At 38.3% G+C, this 15,236-nt stretch overlaps 1 protein-coding gene across 1 annotated transcript in view; it reads left to right on the top strand.

Moving 5' to 3' along the window:
- Positions 1–15,236, top strand: part of Nsf (N-ethylmaleimide sensitive factor, vesicle fusing ATPase) — a 151,177-nt gene that overhangs the window by 28,216 nt on the left and 107,725 nt on the right. Inside the window, exons 5-8 of the mRNA XM_070027663.1 lie at positions 5,719–5,885; positions 11,373–11,480; positions 11,930–12,005; positions 14,943–15,098. Coding sequence (XP_069883764.1) covers positions 5,719–5,885; positions 11,373–11,480; positions 11,930–12,005; positions 14,943–15,098 — 507 coding nt within the window. The remainder of the gene's footprint in view (positions 1–5,718; positions 5,886–11,372; positions 11,481–11,929; positions 12,006–14,942; positions 15,099–15,236) is intronic.

Genomic DNA, 15,236 nt, shown 5'->3' with positions numbered 1-15,236 from the left:
GTTGGGGGTGGGGAGGATTGGGTGGGGGGTAGGGGGAGGATGGGAAGGGGAAACAAAGGAGGAGGCTACAATGCTTGATAAGAAATGTACTCATTATCCCGCCCATGTAATTGTAACCCCTCTGTACAGTATTTTCACACAAAAAAAATTGTTGCAAAAAAAAATTATTGCCTTTTTTCTTTTCTTTAAACTTCTTAAAAAAAATAAGGCATCACACTTGTCTGTCCTTGTATGATGCTCTTAAGAAGTCTGGTTCCAGTATAATTTTCTTACCTTTGTAATTGATTTGACTTTTTTGTATGAAAGTTTTGAAGACTATCCTGTCTTTAACATTAAATATCCTCCCAGGGTCCCTAATATCCTTTTGAAGATATTCAAAGATATAGTAGCTTTAAACGGTTAAAATAGGATAAATAAAAGAAAGTTGTGAACATTCTACATCTCTTCTTAGGAGCATGGCAACTTATAAGTTTTTTCTGAGTTAGAGGGAATATAAACATTGCAGTGATCTTTAGTTGGCTCTCCTTTTTTTGTTTCAGAAATAGGAAGAAATTTTTGACTAGAGAGAAAAATAAATGAGATTGATTTAGACATGGGAAGTTGATGGAGTAAGTTGCATAATTGATGCTTTCAAACTTGCCTAAAAAATTTGCCTGAGGAGAAAGTGGTGCTTTGGCTCAAGTGGTAGAGCGCTAGCCTTGAACACAGAGAGGCTCAGGGATAGAGCCCAGGCCCTGAGTTCAAGGCCCAGGACTGGCAAAAAAAAAAAAAAAAAAATTATCTGAGGAATTTATTTTTTTAAAAAAAGTTTCACAGGAAGCAGGGAGCCCGTGGCTCATGCCTGTAATCCTAGCTACTCAGGAGGCTGAGATCTGAGGATTGAGGTTCAAAGCTAGCCCGGGCAAGAAAGTCCATGAGACTCTTATCTCTAATTAACCACCAGAAAACCAGAAATGGACTATGGCTTAAGTGGTAGAGCACTAGCCTTGAGCTGAAGAGCTGAGGGACAGCATCCAGGCCCAAAGTTCAAGACCCTGACCAACAAAAAAACAAAAAACAAAACAAAAAAAGATTCACAGGCTCATCCCTTGGGGGATCTGATTCATAGGTCTTTGTTTTTTGTTTTTTTTGTTTTTTAATTTAATTTTATTTTATTTGAGAACATACTGTACAGAGGGGCTACAATTACATGGGCAGGATAATGCATACATTTCTTACCAAGCATTGCAGCCTCCTCCTTTGTTTACCCTTCACCTCCTAGGTCTTTGTTTTTGTGTGTGAAAATATTGTACAGAGGGATTACAATTACATGGGCAAGATTATGAGTACATTTCTTATCACGCATTGTAGCCTCCTCCTTTGTTTCTCCTTCCCATCCTCCCCTCCCCTCCATCCCCCCCCCCCCCCCCCGCTTCTTTGTTTTTAACAGTCACCTTTAAGTGGTTCTTTGGAGTCACATTTTGGGAAACACTGACATAAGTGATTCTCTTAACTCTCATTTCCTCACCTAAAACACAGTGAGAATGTGGAAAGCTGAGAATGTGGAAAGTTTAGCACAAAATGAAATAGGTCAGTGTAGAAAGCTAGGGTTCCCTATCTGCAGACATTCATTGGTAGAGCTGAAAATGAACACATGACAGAACATCTGATGAGAAAATTGGGTTGTATCCAGCTTATGTTACTAATATTATTTGCTTTGCTTTGGTTTGTTATTGTTTGAGACAGTTTCTCTGTGTAGCCCAGGCTGACCTGGAACTCACTGTATAGGCTAGGCTGGTCTCAAACTCATCCTCCCTTCCTCAATTTCCTGAATGTTGGGATTATTAGTTGTATGCCCCCTTGCCTGGAAGTTCTAATTTATTTAACTTGTATCATCTAACTATTAGAGTAAGGATGTGCATACATTTTTTTTTTCATTTTTATTTTTATTTTGGTAGTCAGGCTTGAACTCGGGGCCTGGGCACTGTCCCTCAACTTTTCAGCTCAAGGCTAGCAATCTACCACTTGAGCTACAGTGCCACTTTTGGTTTTCTGGTGGTTTATTGGAGATAAGAGTCTCACAGAATTTCCTGCCTGGCTTGGCTTTGAACCATGATCCTCAGATCTCAGCCTCCTGAGTAGCTGGGATTACAGGTGTGAGCCACTGGTGCCCAGCTACATTTAATTTTTTTTAATTTTTAAATTTTTTATTGTGAAAATACTGTACAGAGGGGTTATAATTACATGGGCAAGATAATGAGTACATTTCTTATCAATCATTGTAGCCTCCTCCTTTGTTTCCCCTTCCCATCCCTTTCCATCCTCCCCTCGCCTACAATCCTCCCCCCCCCCCACCAAAGTTGTAAAGTTCGTTTTTCCACTTAACGACTTGTACATCTCATTGTTTCAATGGATCCACCTGTATCCCTATTTAAACGATTTGTTTTTTCCTTTCCCCTCCACAAATTATACCAACCCCAAATACAGTGAAAGCAGGGGTTATACCATGGGGGAGGGACATACAAAGCAACAAAAAATTACTGTCTCTGGCCATGGCCAATTGCTGAGCGTGATGCTGCTTGTGGTGCTGTCCATGGTACTGACCATAGCATTTGAAATTGTAGTATTGTGGTCTTCTATTAAGACACATTGACATTAAATTAAAATGCATTTGGAAGCTAGTCAGTGATGATTATATTTTAATACATTTATTCAAATGGACATATAGACATATTATGATACTGTTTGGGAATCATATTGTACAACTAATTATGAACTATAGTTTTTCTCTCAGTTTTCTTAATGTATACTTTATTACATCTAGATTATGTTTTTATTTTAATAAATATTCTTGTACAGTTTTATACATTATAGCTCTGCCATATTTTATTTATTGTTCACCTATTTTTCATCAGTAATTTTTGACTTTTGACTATTGCAAATGCTGCTACAGTTAATCTCCAAATAGATGTTGTCTTACACCAGTGTTAAAAACTTTATGCAACATCAGGAAATGAAATTATCAGATATCAGGAAGTGAAATTGCTGAATCAATTTACCAATTTTTTTTTTTTCGGTTGTGGGGCTTGAACTCTGGGCCTGGGAGCTGTCCCTCAGCACTTCAGATCAAGGCTAGCACTCTATCACTTGACACAGTACCACTTCCTGTTTTCTGGTGGTTAATTGGAGATGAGTCTCACAGGCTTTGTTCCATGGGCTGGCTTTGAACTGTGATCTTTAGATCTCAGCTTCCTGAGTAGCTAGGATTACAAGTCTGAGCCACCAACACCTGACTTCAATTTACCAATTTTAACCTTAATATTTTTCCTTTTTTACCTTAATATTTTGATCCATAACTGTTTTCTACTATGTGAGAAACAGCTATTCTCTGTTGCCTAGAAAAGTAACCTAGAATTCCTATGATATGTGAAGAAAAAAGAAACAACCCAAAGCCTCTGGGGATCAGAGGCAGGAGAGTATTCTGAAACAGTGGGGATTGGAGGCAGGAGAGTATTCTGAAACTTCCAACCAAGATCTAAACTTGTTGTTTAATGTTCAGTAACTTTCTATCCTTTACTCTGGTCTTGTTGTTTTCCTTTTGAAATATTTGAAATATCCCTCCTTTTAACGGGAAAAGCCAAAATAAAAAATGTAACAACACAAGAAATAACAGAAGTAACAGAAGTACTTGTTTGTACATAACTCAAGTGGGTAAATATAAGAAATATATTTCAAATAGAATGTACAGCCTTGATTGCAGATGTAACAAATGAAGGCTCAGAGAGCTTAAATAATTAACCCCTGTGTTCTAGTAGGACTTGTTAAAAACAAACTGCCTCAGATTTCCTTTGAAAAAGACAGCTTTGTTTGCAAGACACTAGGATCTTTGCAGCAAGCCCTGATAGTGGTAGGTTAGCTGGAAGCTACACTTCAGTGGCTTTTTTTTGTTCAGCTTTTTACTATTTGATCACAGTAACTTACAGAAGTACCATACTTCTTGTCCAAAGACTAGCCTTGAGCAAAAAAGCTCTAAGAGACAGTGCCAAGACCCTGAGTTCAAGCCCCAAGACTGGCACCCCCTCCCCATACATACATACATACATACATACACACACATACATACATACATACATACATACATACACACATACACACATACATACATACATACAGAAAGAAAGAAAGAAAGAAAGGAAAGAAAAAGAAAGAGAGAAAACAAGAAAGAGAGAGAAAGAGAAAGAAAGAGGAAGGAAGAGAAAGAAAAGAAAGGAAGAAAGAAAGGAAGGAAGGAAGGAAGGAAGGAAAGAAAGACAAACCTAATGTAACATTAAAAGGTATAGTTAGGGCTGGGAATGTGGCTTAGTGTTAGAGTGCTTGCCTAGCATGCATAAAGTTCTAGTTTGAATCCTCAGTTACCACATAAACAGAAAAAGCCAGAAGTGGTGCTGTGGTTCAAGTGGTAGACAGCTAGCCTTGAGCAAAAGAAGCTCAGGGACAGTGCATAGGCCCTGAGTTCAAACCACAGGACTGGCAAAAAAAAAAAAAAAAAAAAAAAAAAGGTGTAGTTAATTAATCTTTGCAGTGCTGGGCTAGAATTCCAGGGTCTTAGGCTAGAATTCCAGGGTCTTAGGCACTCCATCACTAAGCTATATTCCAAGCCCCTAGTAACAGTGATCTTGAGGATACACAAAGGAAAATGAAGTGCATATACATTAAGCCCTATTGAAGAGCCATCGTAGACTTTTTACTAGACATAGTCCCATTATCACTGTTGGGAAACTCAAGTATAAAAATGCCTTCTAACTTCTGAGTAGTATATTCTACTCTTTCTTAATGATCTCAACACAATATAATATAATGTAACATCCTTTTCCTTAGCAGTTTATACTTTTCAGGCTGATTTAAGAATCAAGACTATTTCCTATGGAATGTTTCTTGTCAGTAGGGAATTTTCTTTTAGTACCTGATTTTACTTCAAGTATAGTATATCATCTGGATGCCAGTGGCTCATGCCTGTAGTCTTAGCTACACAGGAGGCTGAGACCTGAGAATCATGGCTTGAAGCCAGACTGGGCAGGAAAAGCTATGAAACGCTTATCTCTAATTAACCATCAGAAAACTGGAAATGAAGCTGTGGCTCAAAGTTGAACACTAGTGGCTTAGTCTTCTTAAAGGAGAAGAAGGAAGGTTCAGAGCCTTTGTGGGGTAGGCTGTGATCTTGCCACAGATAAGATGAGGGATTAAGTTGAAAGAGAGTTCTAGTCAATATATTCTACCTAATTCATATGAAGAAAAGCTATAGTTATTATTATTATTATTATTATTATTATTATTATTACTATTATTTTATCAGTCATGGGGCTTAGAACTCTGGGCCTGGGCACTGTCTCTTAGCTCTTCAGCTCAAGGCTAGCACTCTACCACTTGAGCCACAGTGCCACTTCTGGTTTTCTGGGTGGTTTATTGGAGATAAGAGTCTCACAGCCTTTCCTGCCTGGGCTGGCTTTGAACCTTGATCCATCCTCAGATCTCAGTCTCCTGAGTAGCTAGGATTATAGGCATGAGCCTCCGGCGCCCAGCCTTTGTTATTAATGTTTTTAAAGTCTGTTTTTAAAGGCTATGTTAAGCCTTCTTTGGTGAAGTTACTCTTATGATTCATTTATGTGAAACTTTTAGCTGCTAGAAATACAGCAGGTATTTGGTGATTTTTAAAAGTGTTTTCTTTTTTCCCCCTTCTAGTTTCCTTATATACATTTGACAAAGCCAAACAGTGTATTGGCACAATGACTATTGAGATTGATTTCCTGCAGAAAAAAAACATTGATTCCAACCCTTATGACACTGACAAGATGGCAGCAGAGTTTATCCAGCAGTTCAACAACCAGGCCTTCTCAGTGGGACAGCAGGTCAGTTTAACTTTCCCATCATTCCTTTTCACTGCAAGTGGAGCTAAAGGTGTGGCCCAAGTGGTAGAACAACTGCCTAGCAGAAAGGTGTTGATTCAAACTGAGTGGTTGGAAATGAAGCTGTGGCTCAAGAAGAGCACAAGGCCTTGAGTTCAAGCACCAGTTTTGGCACCCCCGCCACCCCCCCAAAAAAAAAGAACCTGAAGAACCTAGGGAGCTACACATACAGATATATCCATGGTGATGAGTGACAAAAAGCAAAGGAGAGCTGGACACTGGTGGCTCACGTGTGTAATCTTCCCTACTTCGGAGGCTGAGATAGAAGGATCACACAGTTTGAAGCCAGCCCTGGCAGAAAAGTCTGTGAGACTCTTATCTCCAATTAACTACCCCAAAACAGGAAGTGCAGTTGTGGCTAAAGTGGTAGAGTGCTAGTTTAAGATGTCATATCTAATTATAGAAGCTTTCCCTCTGCAAATTTCAGACATATACACCTGAAATTTCTTTTTGTAGGACATTTGTTCTGTCTCTGGTTTGTTTTACTAGTATATTGCTATAGAAAAGTAGTTCTTAATGTTTTTACTTATGGAGTTGTTAATGTTAAGAAAATTATATTCATGTATTTCAAATTTTTTAATATTGCCTTACCTCTGAAACATAAACTTTTTTTCATTTAAAACATTTGCCAGTGCTGTATTTTTTTTTTTTTTTTTTTTTTTTTTTTTTTTGTCGGTCGTGGGGCTTGAACTCTGGGCCTGGGCGCTGTCCCTCAGCTCTTCAGCTCAAGGCGAGCGCTCTACCACTTGAGCTACAGCGCCACTTCCGGTTTTCTGGTGGTTTATTGGAGATAGGAGTCTCACGGTCTTTCCTGCCCGGGCTGGCTTTGAACCATGATCCTCAGATCTCAGCCTCCTGAGTAGCTAGGATTACAGGCGTGAGCCACCAGCGCCCGGCTGCTGTATTTTTTTAAAAAAAAATTCAGTTAAATCACATTATTAACTTCATAGGAAGAAATTTTTTCTTCTAAAACTTTACCCAAGGTTAATTACATAAATTGTTTGCATATGTAAATAGTCATTGCTTCATTAACCTTACCATTACATAACATTTTGTCTTCTACTTAGGACTACTTAGAACAATGTTTATAACTGGATATCATACTGGCCTTTGACATTTTAAATTATTCTGTGAAAGACCCTAGTCCCCTAGGATACTTTCGTCAACGGGAGGGCGCCCCAGAAAACTCAGACTCCAGGCCGGGAGATGCAATAAGCAAGAGGAGTTTATTTGACTTTTGCGCAAATGGACTCTCTGTCCCGAGCAGACAGGGAGCCCTGAGCAGCGGTTACAAGCCTTCTTTTAAAGGCAAAAACCACAAGATTAACGCATAACACAAAGCATCCCATGATTGGTCCATTTAAAGGTCATCATATACGCCAACAATCACCTTGCCACGCGGGAAATTTTGTAACACTCTTTGTAAAATGACTGGCCCATGGTTGGTTTAAGGGGGGGTTTACATGGTTACAGGCCCATGATTGGTTGACACTTGGCTTAGCTTGTGGTCTTGCCAGGTGGTCGTTATCTCAAGGTCCTGTCTGGGTAATTTCTAAATGGAACTGAGGAACATGTACTGTCTGTTCTTTATCTACGACCACTGACCTTGTCCTGGGGCCGGCATCTGGGCTCTGAGACTTTACCCAATTCCTTATTTCCGGGGGGGGGGGGGGGGTTGGTGTTAGCTCAAGCAAGCAAGTTTATAGAAGCAGAGTCAGCAGTTAGTAAATTGTAAAATGGACGCAGCCCTAATTTTTCTAATTCTTCATTCTGGTTCCTTCTTCATACCACAGTACTATACTAGCAATTTTCAAGGTGCAGTCAAGAGTCCCTGGTAGATCACTTGAAACCTTCTCAGAAGTCCAAACTTGATTTTCATAATAATGTCAAGGTGCTATTTGTCATCTTTCTCTTAATGTGTCACAAGTGAATAGTAGAGTTTTGTAGAGCCTACTTGAATTGTGCTAACACAGCATACTAACTGCTGAAGCAGACCCAGCTGTATTTTTTTAAGCCAGACACTAAAAGTATTTGAGGATTTTTTTGGAGCCCCTCTCTTTGGAAAGTCTAGCTACTTTTTTTCCACTTTCAAAAAATACTTTGTCTACCAGGCACTGGTGGCTCCCACCTGTAATCCTAGCTACTCAGAAGGTTGAGATCTGAGGATGGCTGTTTGAAGCCAGCACATGCAGGAAAGGTCATGAGATTTTTACTTCCAGTTAACCACCTAAAAAGTGGAAATGGAGCTGTGTCTCTAAGTGGTAGAATGGTAGCCTTGAGCAAAAAAGCTCAGGGACAAGTGCCTGAGTTCAAGCCCCATGAGTGCCAAAAAACAAAAAAACAAACTTGCTTTAAAGAAAAAGAGTGAGCTGGGCATCAGTGTCTCATGCCTGTAATCCTAGGTACTCAGGAGGCTGAAATGTGACGATTGAGGTTCAAAGCCTGGGCAGGAAAGTCCATGAGACTCTCTGTTTTGGATTTTTTGTTTTGTTTTGTTTTGTTTTTTGTCAGTCGTGAGGCTTGAACTCTCGGCCTGAATGCTGTCCCTCAGCTCTTCAGCTCAAGGCTAGCACTCTACCACTTGAGCTACAGCGCCACTTCCTCCATGAGACTCTTTATCTCCAGTTAACCACCAGAAAACCAGAAGTGGTAGATAGAGCACTAGCCTTGAACAAAAGAGCTCAGGGACAGTACCCAGGCCCTGAGTTCAAGCCCCACAACCAAACAACCTCCCCTCCCAAAATATATATGTACACACACACACACACACACACACACACACACACACACACACACACACATAATAAAAGTGAACATCAATAGATCTAATCCATATAAATAAAACTTCTTTGGGGGTCCTCAAAACTTCTTAAGAATACAGAATTGGATCCTGAGACCCAAGTGTTCTCCAGGTTTCAGATTGCTAAGGATATGCCTAGCTGCCCATGTAGTCACTCACAGGGAGGTAGTAAAGGTGGCAGTTAAGAACAGTGGTTACTGGATGTGGTGGCTTATGTCTGTAATCCTAGCTACTCAGGAAGCTGAGATCTGAGGATCCAGCTTCAAAGTCAGCCCAGGCAGGAAAGTCTATGAGACTCTTATCTCCAATTAACCACCAGAAAACTGGAAGTGGGCTGTGGCTTAAGTGGTAGAGCACTATCCTTGGGCTGAAGAGCTGAGGGACAGCATCCCGGCCGAGTTCAAGCCCCACAACCGAGGGGGAAAAAAAAGAGGAGTGGTAAAGGCTAGTCAATAGGAGTGGAAGTACTGTTGTTTTGCTTTATTCTTCTAACTAATAAATCTAGAAGAATAAGAATCTAATGATCTAGGTAACCCATACATTATAATTTCAAATTTTTGCAAGTAGAAACTTACTGACAGACAGAAAAAGAAAATTGTGTATTGTAAAAGATAGTACCAGGGTTGGAATGAACCTAGAAGATATCTTGACCAACCTCCTTACACACAAGTAAAGATTTTAGGTCCAGAGAAAGCAAATTAAGCACCCATGGATACAATCAAGGACATAGCTGAGACAAGAATTAAACAACAAAAAATTAATTAAACAAATACTTAATAGGATGAAGGATTTACCATCCACTCTTCTAGGCACTCAGTAGTGAACCAAATTTATACAATCCCTAGTCTTCAGAGACCTTACTTTCTAGTTGAGGAAGACAGAAAACTGAAAAAAGAAATGCCATGTGCTATAATATTGTCTGATGTATGTAAAGCTAGATGTGTACTAGAGCTGCAACAGTATCGTTTTGTATCAGGTGTTCTAGAAAGCTCCCCAAGTGTCATTTAGCCTAGCTGATAATTTGTTGATTTTTCCCATCTGTTTTTGAGCTATTTCTATGTTACTTCTTGATTCTTGTATTTTTTGATGCATGAATCACATTATTCAGATTGTACATTTGCCTTTAGGTTTAGTAGCTTAATAGAAAATGCTTAAAGTAGCTGGAGGCTGGTGGCTTATACCTGTAATCCTGGCTATTCAGGAGGCTGGTATCTGAGCATCATGGTTTGAAGTCAGCCTGGGAAGGAAATTTTAATTGATTAAAGACTCTTCTCTCCAACAAAAACACCCCTCCCCCCCCAAAAAAAGGAGCTGGAAGTGGAGCTATAATTCAAATGGTAGAGGACAGTGCCCAGGCCTTGAGTATAAGCCCCAGGACCAGCACAAAAAAAGAAAGAAAATGCTTAAAGGAAATAAGGGTTGGAGGCATGGCTCCATTAGTAGAGTATTACTCAATAAGTGAAAGTATCTGGTACCCAGTTTGACTCCTGGTCTTGGGCAAAAAAGAAAAGAAAAGAAAAGCAATGATGTTTAGAGGTAAATGCCTTGGTATTTATAATACTTTAATAATTTATAATGATTTAAATAATTTAATATTTATATTTAAATATTTAAATGTAAGTGTTAAATTATTTCAATATTTAAATATAAATGTCTTGGTATGTGTAATAATTTAAATTTAAAGAATTGTAATTACATGACTTAAATAAGTTAAATTTATACAATAACATGCATATATAGATAAGTACATGAAATAAAACACTCTAGAATATAAAGAAGTATCTTACTGAAACCATTCTTCTTAGTATCTACTATTTTTTATGGGAGATAATGGTGGTAGGATTGATACTTGATATTCTATCCCAATACCTGAAAGAGGGCCTTGCTTTTTTTTGGGGGGGGAGGGGGTTGGGGCTTGAACTCTGGGCCTGAGCACTGTCCCTGAGCTCTTCAGCTCAAGGTGAGAGCACTACCACTTGAGCCACAGCGCCACTCCAGATTTTTCTTTTCTTTTCTTCTTTTTTTGTTGGTCGTGGGGCCTGAACTCTGGGCCTGGGCACTGCCCCTCAGCTCTTCAGCTCAAGGCTAGCGCTCTACCACTTGAGCCATAGTGCCACTTCCAGCTTTTTCTGCTTATGTGGTGCTGAGGAATCCAACCTAGGGTCTCATGCATGGGAGGCAAGCACTCTACCACTGAGCCACCTTCCCAGCCCCAAGGGACTTGCTTTTGAAGGTATAGAGAATGAATGACCATTTGAGCCATCTCTGCACTTGTAGTACAGGTGTTTTATGCAGTGTATAGAAAAGCCTTAAATTTGGAGTTAGAAATCCAGGTTTGACTACTGTAATGTCACTCACTGCTTCTTTCTGGATCTCCACTTCTGTTTGCAAGAGTGTTTGTGAGGATTAATTAGGTAACCACCTGTAGTTTTCAGTACCTTGCAGATACTTTAGTACCTAGCATGTTATTTACCTCTTCCATGTGACTGATGTGCTTAATGGAGGAGGTTGAGAGGGATATACAGGAGAAAACTCATTTTCTGTGTTTGAAAAATGTTGGTGTTGAGATAAGATTCAAACTATTTAAATCATGAGGTAATTTTTCTCCCCTTAACCTGTTTTCTATATAGCTTGTATTTAGCTTTAATGAAAAGCTTTTTGGCTTACTGGTGAAGGATATTGAAGCCATGGATCCCAGCATTCTGAAGGGAGAGCCTGCAACGGGTAAAAGACAGAAGGTACAGTTTGCTTTATTCCTAATTTAATGATATGAATTATACAAGTTAATATCTTCTAATCGTTCTCCTGCTATTTTTTCATATTGTATACTTTCTCTTTCTAAGATAGTAGAGAGAAAAAATATTTTTATAGCCAACATAGTTCTTAAAATATAACTTTAATATGTATAACTTTTAATAATAATTTGGAATTTGTACATATACCCGTAATTGTCATTTCATGTTTATTTTAATAAACAAATCAAAAGAGCATTATTGGAAAGGTATAGGCCTTGAAATAAAGCACATAGGAATTATGGAATATGGTTGTTATAGGACAAAATGTAGCATAGGGGACTGATGGGGAAGGTTTCCTTTTTGCACAGAGTGAGTTAATTTTCTCTTCATTTTTAGCCTTGCTTTGAGAAGCCCAGAAATATTAGCCTACTAATATTTATCTTTCTGTGCAGATTGAAGTAGGGCTGGTTGTTGGAAACAGTCAAGTTGCATTTGAAAAGGCAGAAAATTCATCACTCAATCTTATTGGTAAGACTTACAGTTTTTAGAAGATCCTACACGGGGTTGGAATTCTCTGTTGTTACACTTTACTCAACGAAAGTGATTCTGAAGTTCCAAAGGGGATGGGCACCTCCTGTGAGATGGCTGGTCACAGAATCCTTGGGCATTTCCTTTTGTCAGATATGATAAAAAGCTTTAAAACCTTCATCTGGATTAGTAGTGAACAGTGGAAAGAGAATATGAAGCACATATTGTTTTAAATTTCCTAATAGCCAAATTAAAAAATTAAAGAGAAACAGTGAAATTAATTTTTTAACTTTAAATTTTAAGATAATTTTAGGCATCTGGAAACTTACAAAAATAGGTCAGCAAATTCCTGTCTAGGCTTAACTTGCTTCCCTTGATGTGAAGTTAAGATATTAGCATGAGGGCTGGGAAGGTGGCTCAGTGGTAGACTGCTTGCCTTGCATGCATGAGGCCCTGGATTCGATTCTTCAGCAACACATAAACAGAAAAAGCCAGAAGTGGCGCTGTGGCTCAAGCGGTAGAGCGCTCGCCTTGAGCTGAAGAGCTGAGGGACAGCGCCCAGGTCCAGAGTAGTTCAGGTCCATGACTGGCAAAAAAAAAAAAAAAAGTCAGAAAAAAAAAAAAGATATTACCATGATGTCATTGCATCTAACCAATCTCCAGACTTTATTTGGATTTCAGCAGTTCTCCCATTATGTTCTTTTTTTTTCTGCTCTGGGATCTCATCTGGGATCATCCTATTTTGCATTTAGCTGTTCTGCCTGTATCTTCCCCAGGATTTGACAGTTCCTCAGAATTCATTATCTTTTTTTTTTTTTTTTTTTGCCGGTCATGGGGCCTGAACTCTGAGTCTGGGCACTATCCCTTAGCTCTTCAGCTCAAGGCTAGTGCTCTACCACTGGAGCCATAGCACCACTTCTGGCTTTTTTTTTCTGCTTATGTGGTGCTGAGGAATCGAACCCATGGCCTCATGTATGCAAGGCAAGCACTCTACCGCTGAGCCACCTTCCCAGCCCCAGAATTCATTATCTTATGACCTTATTTTATAAAATGTTCATTACTGGTTGTTACATTACATGAGATTATCACCATTCTATGAGTGATCAACTGATGAAGGTGCAGGTAAAATCTTTCTGAAAGGTTCAGTTGAGCCATAATTATGTGCCTTAGCCTTGTTTTCATTATGCTAAAATAATCAGGCATAATGTCTAGGAATAGTAACCCTCCAAAATGATACCAATAACTAGGTAACAATTCTATTTATAGAACAATTCTACTTATAGAATTCTACTTCCTAGAAATTAGAGGCTTGTGTCTGAATTACTTAACTTTGTTTCAGTGTGTGGACTTTTGCCTTATTCCATAAGTTGCCATTCCCTTTTTTTTTTGTTTATTTATTTGTCATATATATATCATTATTTGTCTTATATGTTATTTATTATTTATATTATGTATTATTTATCTTATATTATTTGTCATATATGTCTTATGTCTTATGTAACCCAGTCTAGCCTGATACTCTGAATTCTTCTGCCTCCATCCCCATCCCCCCCAACCCAATGCTGGATTACAGTGTGAGTTACCACACTCAGCATTTTCCCCCTTATGTATAAAATATGCACAGACATTCACTAAAAAACAGCCTATTCTAAAATTTTATTTTAGTTTTATATTGTTTTATAATTTCCTTTTTTTACAAACTGAGGCATCTCAAACATACCTCTATAATTATTAATACCTATAAATGGGGCTGAGAAGGTGGCTCAGTGGTAGAGTGCTTGCCTTGCATGCATGAGGCCCTGGGTTTGATTCCTCAGCACCACATAAGCAGAAAAAGCTGGAAGTGGCTCTGTGACTCAAGTGGTAGAGCTGAGGGACAGTGCGTAGGCCCAGAGTTCAGGCCCCATGACCGACAAAAACAAAGCCTATAATTGTAACTTTTAAGGATGCTGGAAATATCTGATCTCCTATTGACCCAGCATATTTATGAATTGATTGTATTGTGTTTTATATGCCTTTTGTTAAGATACTTTATCCTAAAGAAATTGTGCAAATTTCATACAGCATAGGTATTTCCAAGATGTGATTTTTGGTATGCAGTTCTGTGGTAGTTAGGCATGTGGTAAGTTTAGCCACAAGGGGGCAGTGGAGTGTAAGCAAAATATTTTTGATTGACTTCTAAGGAAATCTTAAGTCTACAAACCTCTAACCATAAAATCACCACCTAATTTTTTTTAATGGGATATTATTCTTCCCTGACTTTATAAAACTGTATTTTCACTTTTTTGGTTCAGAGTATAGTGTATCTTGTTCTTTGTGTGAAATAGTAGATGTGTTTCTCTTCAGTGACTTTAGGTGGCACTCTACATTTAAATTGGATCGTTTTTTATCTTTGTGATAGAATTTTAAACAAGAATCATGAAATAATTAAAGCCTTTTATGTTCATGTGAAGAAAAGGCAAATAAGACATAAAATTAAACACATCTTCTTAGGCTGAGGGCTTAGATGCCCAATTCTAAGCTTACTCCAGATAAATATATGTTGTTGTTGTTTAAAAATATTTTTGCTGGGATCTTGAGAGACTGCTAGATTTCTGACTAGTGTAATTTTCATCACATATGCATATGAAGTTTCTTCTAATCACCTAAGCTATTTAATTGGTTAGATTACATTTTGTGAAACTAAGTTCTGTGGCTTGATTGCAAACAGAGTACAGCATAAATTTAGTTTGTCAGTTTGAAAATTGACCCTAATTGGGGACCAAAGTAGGTAAGGCAGTATTACCCTTCTTATTTGAAAATCAGTCAGGAATATGTTGCTCATCTTTGTATAAGGGTAACTTGTCTTTATTCATTTAGGATGCCAGGGAATATCTGTCTTTTTACACTGAATAATGAAGTTCTTATTTCATATTTATTTATATTTGTTTAACTTAGGTAAAGCTAAAACTAAGGAAAATCGCCAATCTATCATCAATCCTGACTGGAACTTTGAAAAAATGGGAATAGGAGGTCTGGACAAAGAATTTTCAGATATTTTTCGACGAGCATTTGCTTCTCGGGTATTTCCTCCAGAGATTGTGGAACAGATGGGTAAGTTTAAAAATAGAAATTTTAATAAAAGCTTGTATTGTTTAAAACAAATAATGGATGAAAAAAATCTCTTTTTAGTAGTTTTGATTATTTTTTCAAGCTTACCAATATATTTTTCAGTTTTAAGTTCTTTTTAAA

The sequence above is a fragment of the Dipodomys merriami genome, unplaced genomic scaffold (assembly GCF_024711535.1).
Source record: "Dipodomys merriami isolate MVZ:Mamm:240054 unplaced genomic scaffold, mDipMer1.0.p SCAF_19, whole genome shotgun sequence".
Classification (NCBI taxonomy): Eukaryota; Metazoa; Chordata; class Mammalia; order Rodentia; family Heteromyidae; genus Dipodomys; species Dipodomys merriami.
The sequence above is the reverse complement of the archived record's forward strand: the minus strand, read 5'-3'. Positions and strand labels throughout refer to the sequence as shown.